The 13984-nt window shown below is 47.4% G+C and overlaps 2 protein-coding genes across 3 annotated transcripts; one reads left to right on the top strand and one right to left on the bottom strand.

Moving 5' to 3' along the window:
- The first annotated feature begins 102 nt into the window (after positions 1-102).
- LOC134207963 (max-like protein X) lies at positions 103-1449 on the top strand. Of its 2 annotated transcripts, none has more exons than XM_062684057.1 (3): positions 103-533; positions 604-729; positions 793-1449. In XM_062684057.1, the coding sequence occupies exons 1-3, from the start codon at positions 524-526 to the stop codon at positions 1386-1388; spliced, it is 732 nt and encodes a 243-aa protein (XP_062540041.1). In that variant the 5' UTR covers positions 103-523; the 3' UTR covers positions 1389-1449. The 2 variants fall into 2 exon arrangements, with proteins under 2 accessions (XP_062540041.1, XP_062540040.1); XM_062684056.1 differs by having other exon boundaries at positions 108-533; positions 790-1449.
- A 449-nt stretch (positions 1450-1898) lies between these two features.
- On the bottom strand, positions 1899-3358 carry LOC134207961 (tRNA:m(4)X modification enzyme TRM13 homolog). The gene has a single exon (XM_062684054.1). The coding sequence runs from the start codon at positions 3239-3241 to the stop codon at positions 1934-1936; it is 1308 nt and encodes a 435-aa protein (XP_062540038.1). The 5' UTR covers positions 3242-3358; the 3' UTR covers positions 1899-1933.
- Between the last annotated feature and the right edge of the window lie 10626 nt (positions 3359-13984).

Here is a 13984-nt window from a genome sequence, read left to right as displayed (position 1 = left end):
CCTATTTACGATGGGAAAAGCGTCATCGAATGCATCATCACCATCATCATCCGATCAGCTGTCAAAAAGTTGTTATTGTTTTTCCGCAGAACAGCAAACAGCACCAGTGTTGTGCGTTTCCAATTGGATTTTCCTTTTGTTGCGTATACACTCTGTTTATTGCGCTCCGAAGTAGTCGTTCGTGGCTGGTTCGCTATCGCTGGCTTACCTGCCAAACGGAATCAGCCTGCCTCGTCGTGCGAGTATGGCCTTTTCTTATCAGTAGGAACGACGTTATCAGAGTGTCGTTCAAAGGAAAAACAAAGCAGGACGGTTCCATCTCGAAACAATTTCGCTTCCATCACCTTCGTCTGCATCATCATCATCACCCATTTGGCTGGCCAATTTATTGTTTGCGGAGTGGTGTTGATTAGGCGTTATCATCGTAGTGAGCTTGAGCGCTTCAGGGGAGCAGCTAATGTGCGAAAGATAAACCCTTCGGTGATTAAGTGGAAGTATCTGCTAGAGGAGAAGCAGCTGCAGAATGTCAGATAGTTAGTAGTAGTCAGGCTGGTGTGGTTGTTGTCTGATATCGCTCTTTTTTATCGTTTTTCTCCGTGAAAGGCATCAAGTATGAAGTGGACATGAAAATGGAGCCATCCAGTCCATCGGAAAAGGAACGCAGCATGTACTCCCGCTGTTCGAGTGCTGGAAGTGTCCATACTCCAACTTCTTCTGCTCATAACACAGGTGAGTGGAAAATGCAGCGTCATGTGTGATGGTGATTATAAAAATGTACAAACTTTTCAGAAGATGAGGAGGATTCTGGCGACAACAATAAAAGTAGCACAATGAGCTACAAGGAACGTCGTCGGGAAGCTCACACCCAGGCCGAACAGAAGAGACGTGATGCCATCAAAAAGGGCTACGACTCGTTGCAGGAGTTGGTGCCTACTTGTCAGCAAACGGATGCATCCGGGTACAAACTGAGCAAGGCTTCCGTGCTGCAGAAGTCCATCGATTATATTGGATATCTCCATCAGCACAAAAAGAAGCAAGACGAGGACTGCGCGTCGCTTCATAAGGAAGTTATGGCTCTGCGGATCATTCAGAAGAACTACGAAAATATGCTTCAGCAGCAGCAACAGTCGCCAGGAAGAACCGAGGCTCGGTTGAGTGATGACGTCAAGTTCCAGGTGTTCAAAGCGATCATGGATGAAATGTTCGTAACATTCGACCAGCTGCCCATGAACGACTTTGCCGAGCTGACGTCCGGGGTGATTCCCTGGTTAGAGGAGCATTGTAAGCCTCACATGTTGCGGGATGTGGTCAACCGGACGCTGGGAGGCATCACGTCGGCCTATGTAGCTCAAGTCAATAGTAAGGGGCATGATGTTAAAAGGGAATGAACATATTTTTCTTGTAAAATAATTGTAATACAAACTTCTGTAGCTATAATGTTGAATAGAATAGCTGCAATTTGTGTGAAAGTCCGTTATGTCATCAGGGGCTCTCAAACTTGTGTGGATCACGCAACATAGCTGGATAATTATCACAAGGTTAACTGATGAAGGTTACGCATGAAAGCAAATAAATCAGCTTGAAAAGCAGCATTGTCGCTGCAAGGAAATCGAACGCAACTATGGTAAGCTCGAGGAGCTTTCTTACCTTCTTCGAGGCGCAACCATGGTAAGTAGAATCAATACTGCACTTGGCAGAGCAATAAGAATTCATATCTCGACTCTTGAACATGCATCAGGCTGTGAAATTCAGTCCAAATCAACTTGTCAAACAGGCTAAGCAACAATAGGTTTTCGATCCATTATTTGCTGATCGAATCAAATCTAGTATAGGAAGATCAGAGTACTCTACCAGATTTGTTTGTTTTTAAGTCGTCTAGAGATGAAATGAAATTCAGGTATTTTTCTATCAACAAAATTTGTTTAATACATTTTTATTTTATATGTCCAATCAGACATACATTTTCTAAAGTAATTTCAGTTTTAGCATAAAACTTGAGCTCTGCCTCGAATCCATTCTCTTTCAAATACTGAATGCGACCCCAATCCAACATTCGTTTGCACTTCCATCCTATCTCTTCGCGTTGAGCCCTGCTCAGTCCATATTTAATGCCTTCCCCACCATCTGTGTCGTTATTCCTCCGTTCTCGGCTGGTGCCTGTACCGCAAACCGCCCAACTAACCATCTTTACGACCAAATCAAATGCCTTCCTACTAATCCCCTTCGCCAGAAGGAATTTCTTGCCCGCGTATGTCTTCCAGTCGCACCGATGATGGCAACACAGTGCAAACACGAATCCCTCCGACTGCAACTGGCCGCCCTCCGATTTGTCCAAATTGGCCCGTATGAGACACCGTAACGCCAGATCGGTGGCCCCGCCACAAAGATGCTTTCCCACGCCGACAACCTTTTTGCTGTCCTTCAGAACGTCCAATTTGCGCAGCACAAGATCGCCGATGTCCGCCCGAACCCGCTGGATGATTTCCCGATCTTCAATCTTATTGTCCTTCTTATGTCGATGGGAGGCCCTGTCCACGAGAAAAACTTTTACGTTCGTCAGATCCGACTGCTGCAGTATCGTGGCCAACCAGAAGGCCACTTGTCCCTTGCCGGCTCCAAATTCCACGAAAGCCACATCGTTTTGGAAAAAGTTCTCTCGCTCTACAATTCCCAGCAGAGAGGCCGACTGCACCAAATGCTTCAACGTTTGTGGCCCGTAAGTCTCGTTTCCCAGTTCTTCTTTAAATGCGTCATGCTCCAATATCAACTCGTCTATCACCCCGATTTGAATCTCTTCAAACACAGTCTCAATCTTATTCACCAGTGCCATTAATTCATCTTTTGGAACATCCGAGAGCTTGAGGTTTTCCTCTGTGTTGAGTAGGTCACTGCCTTCGCCATCCGAGCTGGCGTTAATTCCCACCTGAACGTACGCTGGTAATTCCTTTGGCTTGGCGTTGCAGATCTTCAGATGCTTTTCCAGCTTGGTCGCCGCAATAGAATGTTTCGGGTCCAGTGGGCACGGAATACGTCCCGGCGAAGAACCAAGAGCTTCCAGTGATGGGAGGTTGTCGTTGCCGGAGTGCACCTCATGTTCGCCACAGTATTGCTTACCTCGACCCACAGTCATCTTGCAGTAACGCTTTTTCCGTTGAACAAAATGTTTGCAGCGAATTGGTTCGGTGGTGTCTTCAGCAGAAGTTTTTGGTCGTTTTTCGGCGGGTCCGTTGGAAGGATCCATATCGTGGCTAGGTGGAGTCGGACGAATAACCCGGAGACGTCTCAGACGTTTTTTGTGGTTTCGATTCTGACAAGTGGGTGGTATGCCGTGTGGGTGGTATGAAATGAATGTTGCGGATAAGACCAAAACAAAATTGGATTTTTGTAGTGTGAACGCAGCTTAATTATATGATTTGTCATTAAAGGTCATTAATGATTGTCTGATGATGCGTCATTCGCAGCATAACTCGAGGGGTAAACCGACGCTTTTCTGAAAACTGCCTGTAAATTTTATTTTTTTTTATTATTTTAAACAAAAAAATTAGAAAGGTTCAAGAATGAACATTAAACCTGGGATGGGATTTACAAAGAGGAAAAAATGTAACTTCATCTGCTGCCAGTCAACTGCTATAACGAACTGTCAGATGCAGCCAGCAGCTTTTTGTGTGAAAGTATTTTACATACTTACTTATGGGTCCTGTACACCTCCGGGTGGTGCAAAGTGCCGACTTGAAAGATCTCCATCCTGAGCGATGTCCATCTATCGCTTTAACCTGTTGCCAGGTTTGATTTCAGTTGACTTCTTTAATTTCTATTTCTTTATTGAGGCTTCGCTGCCATGAGCCTCTGGGTCTGCTTCTGCTGCGAAGTCCCGCTGGGTTCCAGTCTAATGCTTGTTTACAGATTTCGTTTCCGCCCCTACGTAGAGTGTGGCCGACCCAGCCCATCTTCCAATCCCAATTTTCTGTTGCTATCGGCCTCTGGTAACAACGACGACAGCTCGTTGTTTGAGATCCAGGCCAGAATTATATACCGCAGGCATCTGTTGGTGAACACCTGCAGCCGTTGAGCGTTCTCCACTGATACACACCATGTTTCGCTAGCATATAACAGCACAGATTTCACGTTAGAGTTGAAAATTCGTATTTTGGTGCGTTCACTTATCTGCCTGTTTTTCCAGATATGTATTTATTAAATTCGCAAAGGTAGCCTCTGCTTTCTTGATCCGTGCGCCTATGTCGATCTTGGTACCGCCGTCTGACGCCATTTGGCTACCAAAATATTGGAAGCTTTCAACATTCTCCACTGATTGCCCGGCTACTGTGAAACTGGAAGGGGTCACCGTGTTTACATTCAACGATTTCTGCTGTTTTCGAGAAATTTGTGACTCTGGATACTATTGCAACTACAAGTGAGTGATCTGCGTCAATGTTCGGGCCTCCTGGATACCTGGATACCTGGTTGGCTACAGCGTCGATACACCTATGCCTTGCGTATTGTAGAGCTCCATAATCGTCGGTCTTGGGCGATGTTCCTCCAGTTTCCCCGAATGTTTAGGGTCCCCAGGTCCGATTCCACCGCGTGCAACCAGCGTGCATGTATCTGATTCTCTGTTGAATATTGTTTTCGCTGTTCTTTCTTCCGAAATTCGCACTAAGTGATCAGCCCACTGAAGTCGTATTTTATACAATTCACAATATTTCCTTCTTTGTATACTTGATCCATGCGTATGCGTCACACACCATTTTCTAGTTTCCCTCCGAGTATTGTACGCAGCACTTTTCGCTCGAAAACCCCGAAAGCTCTCCGGTCCGCCTCTTAATATCCATGCTTCATATTCATAAAGGGCCACTGGTAGAATCAGAGTTTCGTATAGAGCAAATTTCGTTTCCGTCTGCATGTTGCTGGACCTAAACTGGTTACGTAATATTCGCAGCAGCAATACGTCTTTTCACTTCACGGGAAACGTCATTGTCACATGTCACAAGCGTTCCAAGGTAAACAAATTCTTCAACAACTTCAAACACATCCCCATCAAGTACTACCTCAGCATCAACACCACTAGGTCTTCCTCTATATATACCTGTCACCATCTACTTTGTCTTGGTAGAGTTAATGGTTAAGCCTATCCTCGCCGTCTCCCTCTTCAGTGGGACTAAAGCCTCCACTACTACTCTGCTATCGATTCCAATGAGGTCGATGTCGTCCGCAAAGCCTAGGAGCATATGCGACCGTGTGATGATAGTGCCGTTCCTCTGCACGCCAAATAGCGCCTCCGAGTGCAATGTTGAACAATAAATTCGAAAGTGCATCACCCTGCTTCAATCCGTCTAAGGTCACAAACGAGGTTGACATTTCGTCTGCAATCCAAAAACTTTATTTCGAGTCATCCAGCATTGCACGTATCAGTCTAATCAGTTTCGCCGGAGAACCACCTTCGAACATTATCTGCCACAGCTCATTTTTTTCACTGAATCGTACGCTTCTTTAAATCAATGAACAGATGATTAGTCTGCAAGTTGTACTCCCGGAATTTATTAAAGATCATCCGCAGGCTACACATCTGATCCGTCGTAGATCGGCCCTCACGAAAACCTGCCTGGTATTCCCCGACGAAGGACTCCTCAAGCGGTCTCAGTCTGTTAAATAGGATACGCGACAGGACTGTGTACGCCGAGTTCAGAAGGGTGATCCATATGTTATTGGCACACTCTAGTCTGTGGCGGGCAGCGTAGTTCGCCTCCGCGCGGTGCTCGCTGGAAACGATAGCGTATCAACGACGGTTGAAGGGCTAGGCGGCTAAATGAACTACAAACGAGGGAGCGCGGTAGCGCATTGAGGTTGACGCCAGTAAGGTCTCTATTATGGTTCTGGCAGGCAGTTCTGGCATATTGTAATGTTGTGAAGCGAGGGCTGGCAGTCGGATTATTCTACTCTCCTAATAGGGCCGGGTGATACCGACCTCAAACGCCGAGTGGGCTAATGGCTAGGCTGTCTGCCATCCCATAAAACCGTGGCGGGCCTTGTTGCCCAATCCTGCCATCCAGTTTTGCCTACTGGGTGGGAGTACGCTCAGATGCCCTTTCCTGACTTGCGCTGATCTGGCTCTGAACACGCAAGTGTCAACCCTCGCATGGCCTCCCTGCTTGCCGCAAAGCAGGCATAGATAACCATGGGATCACTAACGGCGACTACTCCAGCCGGATTCGGCGGCAGCCGCAAGGGGGACCCATATAGCAATTGAAAGACAAAAATCTTTGGAGATGGAGGTGGTGGACTCCTTTGCCAAAAGGGGTCTAGCGTGGTCCCCTATTAGAGAGGGGAGAGCGGAGTGACGGTTGCTGCAACTGGCAGTACTGAAGAGTCTCCAGTGGTGGTGGGGAGTAGCCCTGCTTGCACGCCTGATGAGCCACTACCAGGGATATGGGTGGTGGCCGAGAAACTCGATGAGATCATCGAGTTCATAAGCGGTAAGCAGTACACCAACAAGGAGCTCAAACAGAGCCTGTTGTAATTTCAAGCTGTTCGAGTCGCAAGACAAGAACAGGACGCTTATATCAGGCGTGTAGCGGCAGCAGAGAAGGTAGCCAAAGGTATCCAGACCAAGGCCCTCTCCTCCCCTAGCGGTGTTACTACGGCGAAAGAGGCGACCGCCCTTACGGCCAGTGAGGGTAAGAAAAGGCAAATCTCGAAGCGACCCAAACGCGCTACCATTAAGGCAAAACGTCGCCTGAATGATGCACCGGAGCCAGAAGAGCCAAGAAGGTGAAAGGCACTGGACAGGCACAGGTTGCTGAGCCACAAGCTGGCCCCAGCCAACCATTGGTATCCGCCGAAGGGGATGCAAATCCTTGGCAACTGGTCAGTAGGGTGCGGAAGTCGAATACCCCTCGACCTGCGAAGAAGGTGAGAGACAGAGGCGAGGCCTTGCTGGTGAAAACCGACAAGGACAAGTACGCCGATGTCCTCAAATCGCTGCGAGCGGCCGATAGCCTATCGGCCCTGGGTCAGGATGTGCGCAGTGTCAGATGTACCAAGAACGGTGAAATGATCTTGGTACTGAAGCGTGGCGCACAATCCAGCGGTGTAGCTTACAAAAAGCTTGCCCAGGATCAGGAGGTCTTGGGTGACGGCGCTAAGGTCAGGTCGTTGGGTGCGGAAGTGACCCTCCAGTGTAAGTAACTGGACGAGGTAACGACCGCGAAAGACGTCGTCTCTGCCGTCAAAGAGCAGTGCGGCACAGAGGTTGAGTGGTCCTCTGTACGTCTAAAAGGGGGATTCTTTGGTACGCAGGTAGCCTATCTCAGCCTATCAGTAGCCAAAAGGTCATTGAGAAAGGGAAGCTGAAGATCGGCTGGTCAGTATGCCCAGTAAGTCCGGGCACAAGTCTTATGACTGCAAGGGCCCAGACCGAAGCAAGATGTGCCGTCGCTGTGTCGAGGAGGGACACAAGGCCTCATCTGCGCCAGTAAGAAGCAGGCTCGGAACCATGCTATGGGCGGGCCTGCGTGTTCCTTCGTAGAGGCCAATAGGAAAAAGCCGTGCAAGTAACACAGTTAAACCTGAACCACTGTGCACCTGCCCAGGAACTGCTGTGGCAGTCGGTCTCGGAGTCGAGGACCGATGTCACCCTCCTGTCCGAGTACAACGTCCCTGTCGACAATGGCAACTGGGTGGCGGACGGGTCTAGGTCGGCGGCAATCTGCACAACGGGAAGGTACCCGGTTCAAGAGGTTGTACACTCCTCCGCGGAGGGTGTCGCGATAGCCAAGATCAATGGTGTGTTCTATTGTAGTTGCTACGCCCCACCAAGGTGGCCAATGGAACAATTCAACCAGATGATCGACAGGCTATCGTCCGACCTAGTAGGTCGGAGCCCGTTCGTTATAGCGGGAGATTTTAATGCTTGGGCAGTGGAATGGGGCAGCCGCTGCACCAATCAGAGGGGACAAGCGTTACTCGAGGCACTTGCAAAACTCGACGCAGTGCTTGTCAATGACGGAGCCAGTAGCACATTCCGTATAGGAATGGGTCCGAGTAATGGATATATGCAACGTTTGTCAGCCCCGGTCTGGTCCCTGACCTGGACTGAAGGGTAGACGAGGGCTACATCCATAGTGATCACCTAGCAATTCGCTTCAAGATCAACTATGCGTGCTTCGACAACCTGTGCGAGGGTGCCAACGCGAATCCTTGGGGTGATGCCTATAGGATCGTTATGGCCAAGACCAAAGGGGGCTCTTCACCCTCGAACGGTCACCGGTTGGCGAGGATTATCGAAGTACTCTTCCCGTCCCAAGCCACAAGTCCCTGGCCTCCTGCGCTGCAAGGCGCTGGGAGTGAGACCGAAACGGTGACGAACGAAGAGTTACTCGCAGTGGCTAATTCCCTTGCGATGAACAAAGGTCCAGGGCCTGATGGAGTTCCAAACAGTGCACTCAAGGCAGCGATCATAGCGAACCCGAACATGTTCAGGCTAGCTATGCAGAGATGCCTGGATGAGTGTCGTTTCCCTGAGAGATGGAAAAGGCAGAAGTTGGTACTGCTGCCGAAGGCCGGGAGGCCTCCGGGCGACCCATCGGCGTACATACCTATTTGCCTGATCGACACGACAGGTAAACTGCTCGAGAGGATCATCCTCAACAGGCTCACCCCGTACGCAGAGGGTACGGATGGCCAGTCGAGTAACCAGTTTGGTTTTCGGAAGGGTAAGTCCACGGTGGACGCTATCAACTCAGTGCTAAAGACTGCAGAGGTAGCGATCCAACGGAAAAGGCGAGTAATTCGATACTGCGCGTTGGTGACACTGGACGTGAAGAACGCATTCAATAGCGCAAGCTGGGATGCCATCGCGCTCTCGTTACACCGGCTTAGCCTGCCGGTGGGACTGTACCGGATCTTGGAAAGCTACTTCCAGAACCGTGTGCTGCTATACGAGACCGATGCCGGTCAGAAAAGTGTTCCCATTACCGCAGGAGTCCCGCAAGGGTCAATCTTGGGCCCGGTACTATGGAACCTGATGTATGACGGGGTTCTGAAGCTAAAGTTCCCTCCTGGTGTGAAGATCGTCGGCTTTGCTGACGATGTAACCCTAGTGGTCTACGGGGAGTTAATCCCCGAAGTAGAACTAACCGCAGTGCACGCGATCAGCACGGTGACAGACTGGATGAGTGCGAGAGGCTTTGAGCTCGCTCAACATAAGACGGAGGTGGTTGTCGTCAATAATTGTAAGTCGGCACAACCTGCAGTTGTTCACGTGGGAGACGTCGCGATCACTTCAAAGCGAAGTCTGAAGATTCTTGGGGTCATCATAGACGACAGGCTTACCTTCGGTAGCCATGTCGAATATGCGTGCAAGAAGGCTTCGACTGCTGTGGCGGCATTATCGAGGATGATGTCCAACAGCTCCAAGGTGTGCGCCAGTAAACGTAGGCTACTGGCACTTGGCAGGTGTTGCCGCATCTATCCTTAGGTACGGCGGCCCGTCCTGGGCAAAAGCACTGGGGGTAACCAGTTACCTGCAGAAACTGGAGAGCTTGATGAGTCTCAGAGTGATATCGGTCTACCGCACGGTATCGCACGACGCATCCTGCGTGATAGCGAGTATGATGCCAGTCGGGCTGGCCATCCGAGAAGACGAGGAGTGTTTTGAGCTACGTGGCACCAGAGGAGCCCGCGAGCGTACCAGGGTGACTTCGGTTGCCAGATGGCAACGCGAGTGGGATAACTCCACTAGAGGTAGGTGAACCCACCGGCTGATTCCTAACATATCAAGCTGGGTGGGGAGACCCCATGGGGAAGTTCACCTTTATCTGACACAATTCCTGTCAGGCTATGGCTGTTTCCGACAGTATCACCACATGTTTGGGCACGCGGAGGTCCCCGTCTGCCCAGGTGTTGACGAAACTGCAGAGCACATACTGTTCGTATGTCCTCGCTTCGACGTCGAAAGAAGAGCAATGCTAGACGTTTGCGGCCGGGACACAACTCCGGATAACCTTATCCAGAGGATGTGTCAAGCGGTGGAGAAGTGGAACGCAGTCTCGACTGCAACCACTCAGATTGCCTGCAGCTTGCAGAGAATCTGGCGCGCCGAGCAGCAATCGTCAGACTCACATGGCATGATAAAGGTGGGCATACAAGTCAGACCCACATGGCATGATAAAGGTGGGCATACAAGTCAGACTCACAGGGTGCGACAGGGAATGTAGGGTGTGTTAGAGGGTGCGATAGAGGGAGCACCCAAGTAAGACTCGCATGGGACGGGTGCCTGTGTGAGCAAGAATGAGCGAGTACGTTAAGTACTGCCATCCCCCAGTACAGAAGTAGTACTGGAAGGTAGGCGGAGCCCAAGGGAGTTTAGTCGGTATTACCGGTACGCTCGAGTCCGACACTCCAGCACACTTCCGTGTGGTAGTTTGGCAACTACAATGCACGTGCCGTGCCTCTGAAAGACCTTACGGGTTTAACTTGCGAGAAAAGCTGTCCATTGAACAGCACGTGGCCTTTCTGTGAGTCAGGTTTGCCAGATGTGCTTACGGATTCTTTGGTTGTATGTCAATGCCCAGAATACCAATCCCCAGAATCAGTTCCCCAGAATGGTATTTCCCAGAATTCCATTTTCAAGAACGACCAATCCTCCAGAATGATATTCCCCAGAATGCACCATTTGTCCGACAAGAAATACCCAGAATAACTCATTCCCCAGAAAAAACAACCCGAGTGACCCATTCCCCAGAAACCAAAAACCCAGAATAACCCGTTCCCCAGAAAAAGGTATCAGTCTAAGAAACTATGTTTTTCGTTGTCATTTCTATAAAATAAAAATAGGATACTAGATACTATATTTCTATGCAAAAATACTTATATTGAAGTACGCATTTGCCCGGAATAAGGCAAAACGACATATGCTGCCTTATTTTAAAGCATGCATTTACCCGGAATGGAGCCCATTTGATATGTATAGGCTCACATATAATACGAAGGAGCATATAATCCATTATACTCGTTGTTCATATTGAGGGAAGCCCATATGGCATAATGCCATTTGGCATAATGCCGTTTGGCATAAAGCCGTTTGGCATAATCGTTGAAAAGAGTATGAAATGCAATGGGTCGTACGAATATATGATTTCCATTTTTAGAAGTATGTATTTACCTGGAATAAGACAAAAGAGTAAATGACTCCTTCTTTAAAAGTATGCATTTGCCCGGAAAAGGTAAAAGAGTAAATCACTCATTTTTTTAAAGTACGCATTTGCCCGGGATAATGCAAAAGAGTAGATGACTCCTTCTTTAAAAGTACGCATTTGCCCGGGATAATGCAAAAGAGCAGATGACTTCTTCTTTAAAAGTATGCGTTTGCCCGGAAAAAGGCAAACGAGTAGATAACTACTTCTTCAAAAGTATGCATTTGCCCGGAAAAAGGCAAACGAGTAGATAACTACTTCTTCAATAGTACGCATTTGCCCGGGATGAAGCAAAAGAGTAGATGACTCCTTCTTTAAAAGTATGCATTTGCCCGGAATAAGGCAAAAGAGTAGATGACTCTTTCTTTAAAAGTACGCATTTGCCCGGGATGAAGCAATTACGAAGTATTTAGTCTAAGCTAGGAAATGGTGCATTGTGGGGTATGGTATTCTGGTGAATAGGACATTCTGGGGAATGTCTTTCGGGGGATAGGGGCATTCTGGGGAATGTCTTTCTGGGGATTATGGTATTCTGGGGAATGGTTTTCTGGGGAGTAGTGCATTCAGGGGAATTAATTTCTGGGGAATCATTTTCTGGGCAATGGGTTTCTGGGGTACGACATACAATCGGATTCTTCTACTAGCAAAACTGGTACTGCTGATTGCCGTCCTTCTAACAGCAGCAAAACGCAGACCATTGTCGTTGGTAGCGGATTGAAGGCTTTCCGTTTCAATGACAGAACGAAAGGAGCTTTCTCTACCGATCTACCCATTTGCGTTTCCAATGACAATCTTTACATCTTGTGTTGGGCACTATTCGTAGTCACCAAGGCTCTCATATAATGCATCAGAATTATCGTTCGTTGGGGCTAAGAATAAGATGCTGATCAAACTGGAGTCTGCAGTTGAATATTTTTTCTGCCATTCTCATCATGCGGCCGCCTATAGGCTTCCACCGGATAAATCACTTCATCTGGTCACTTTATCTGGTTTTAGGGCAGCGTATTTCCTGGATTGCTGCCACGATTGTGCACAATTATGGACACGAGAGATGATCAATGCTCGTAGAGGTCCAATGCGCATGGTTCTATAAATCGAACCGACGGGCATAAGAACACATTCACATGGTACGCAGAGAGCAAGGTGGATCGATCAGGTGGACAATAATTAACAGATCATCCATCGAGTGCGATGGGGACATCTGTCCGGTTTGATTTGTCTTCAAAGAAAATAGCCGAAGACCACCGAAGAATAGAATCGCTGGATAATGGATGCATTCAGGGGAAAGGCCAGTGATACAATGCGCGACTACGGTAAGCACTACCGCGCTTATGGTGCGTGGGCTCAAATCACCATCAAACAGATAGATTTCGGACTGATTTGCCTAGTATGATTAACTTCTAAGCAACGAGTGGCGTGAAAACTATCGAATAAATTTTCGGCTATTTTCACTCGAATCAACTAAGTAGTTAAATAACGCATGCCTGATATGCCATGATCAGTTTTTTCGCCAAAGATCTGAAAAGTCGATCAACTTGGCACAATTATCATACATTTCAGTTGGCCGACGTTGAAACTGTAAGCTAGGAGCGGAAGAATCTCAAGCTATCAGTACACTGTTTGTCACGACAAATATTTGTCAAGTCAGCCATGTCGCTTTCTAGTCAGTCTGATAGATATCCGGATAAACTTGACGAATATTTGTCATCATGACAAATAGTGGACCCGATTCGAGTACAACGCAATGAGCACGAGAACCAAAACAATTGAAAACCACCAGATTATTTTTTTAAATTCGAATGATCATCCCAAGGGGAAGCAATACCCCAAGGTGCGCATTGCACCTTGGGAGCAACACTTCCCCCGTTATGTATGTGTATTTATTCAGATTTTTCTTCGTCTTGTCTGCATTTGATTATCTTTCTCTCGATTATAATCCTATATAATTAGAGGGGACTTTTTCATCACTTTTATCTCTGCCTGTTAGGTTGGAACGCAATCAATCTCTCTCGGACTCTTCCTTCCCCTGGCCGCGAATATTAAGCAGAGGCTGTCCAGGCACGATTTTTTATATGGAAGGTGATGTTAGGGGTTTCGCGCCTCGCTGGTTTTAATGGAAAAAACAACCTCTGCAGGACAGAAGGGGAAGGCGATTTAAAAGTGAAAAAGAAATCCAAACGTTAAAGAGAAAAAAACAAACACTTAAATACTAAAACACGTGAAATAAATCCATAATAAATTAATTGACTTAGCGGTAATAAATATTCAAACGCACGATTGATCCGTTAAATACATGATTTCAAAAGCAAAGTGTAATTTTTCGCGCGGGGAATTGACCATTCGACTTTTTTTTTCTCCGTTTGTTTAGCAAATTTCATCCTATTTTGTTGTGACCTCTATCGCGGCAACATTTACAAAATAAGTTTTCTTCTTTTTATTTTAGTTTAGTAACTTTTTGGTTCTCTCTCTCACTCGCACTCGGTTCGTCTCGGGTTTCTTCTTCTTCTACTAGTTTAAATTCCTTGGAAGGGTTGTTTTTTTTTACGAAAATAAAGTACTACAAGAGGGACTAAGTAGTTTTGCTCGCACTACTTCTCTCTTTTAAAGAGCATTGCCTTATATCCTAGGTTTTATGTATGCGTAAATAATTAACTGGCTACACATGTGTAAAATATGCAAAATACACAAAAATAAACTGATCTGGATTATTAACATGCGATGCGATGACATGCGACTTATAAATGAATTAATGAAGTGTTCTTGTCTTGAAGGGAAATAAACATTACTCGCTTCGA

This window comes from Armigeres subalbatus, chromosome 1 (genome assembly GCF_024139115.2).
Source record: "Armigeres subalbatus isolate Guangzhou_Male chromosome 1, GZ_Asu_2, whole genome shotgun sequence".
In the NCBI taxonomy this organism is placed as follows: Eukaryota; Metazoa; Arthropoda; class Insecta; order Diptera; family Culicidae; genus Armigeres; species Armigeres subalbatus.
This window is presented reverse-complemented; position numbering and strand designations above follow the sequence as displayed.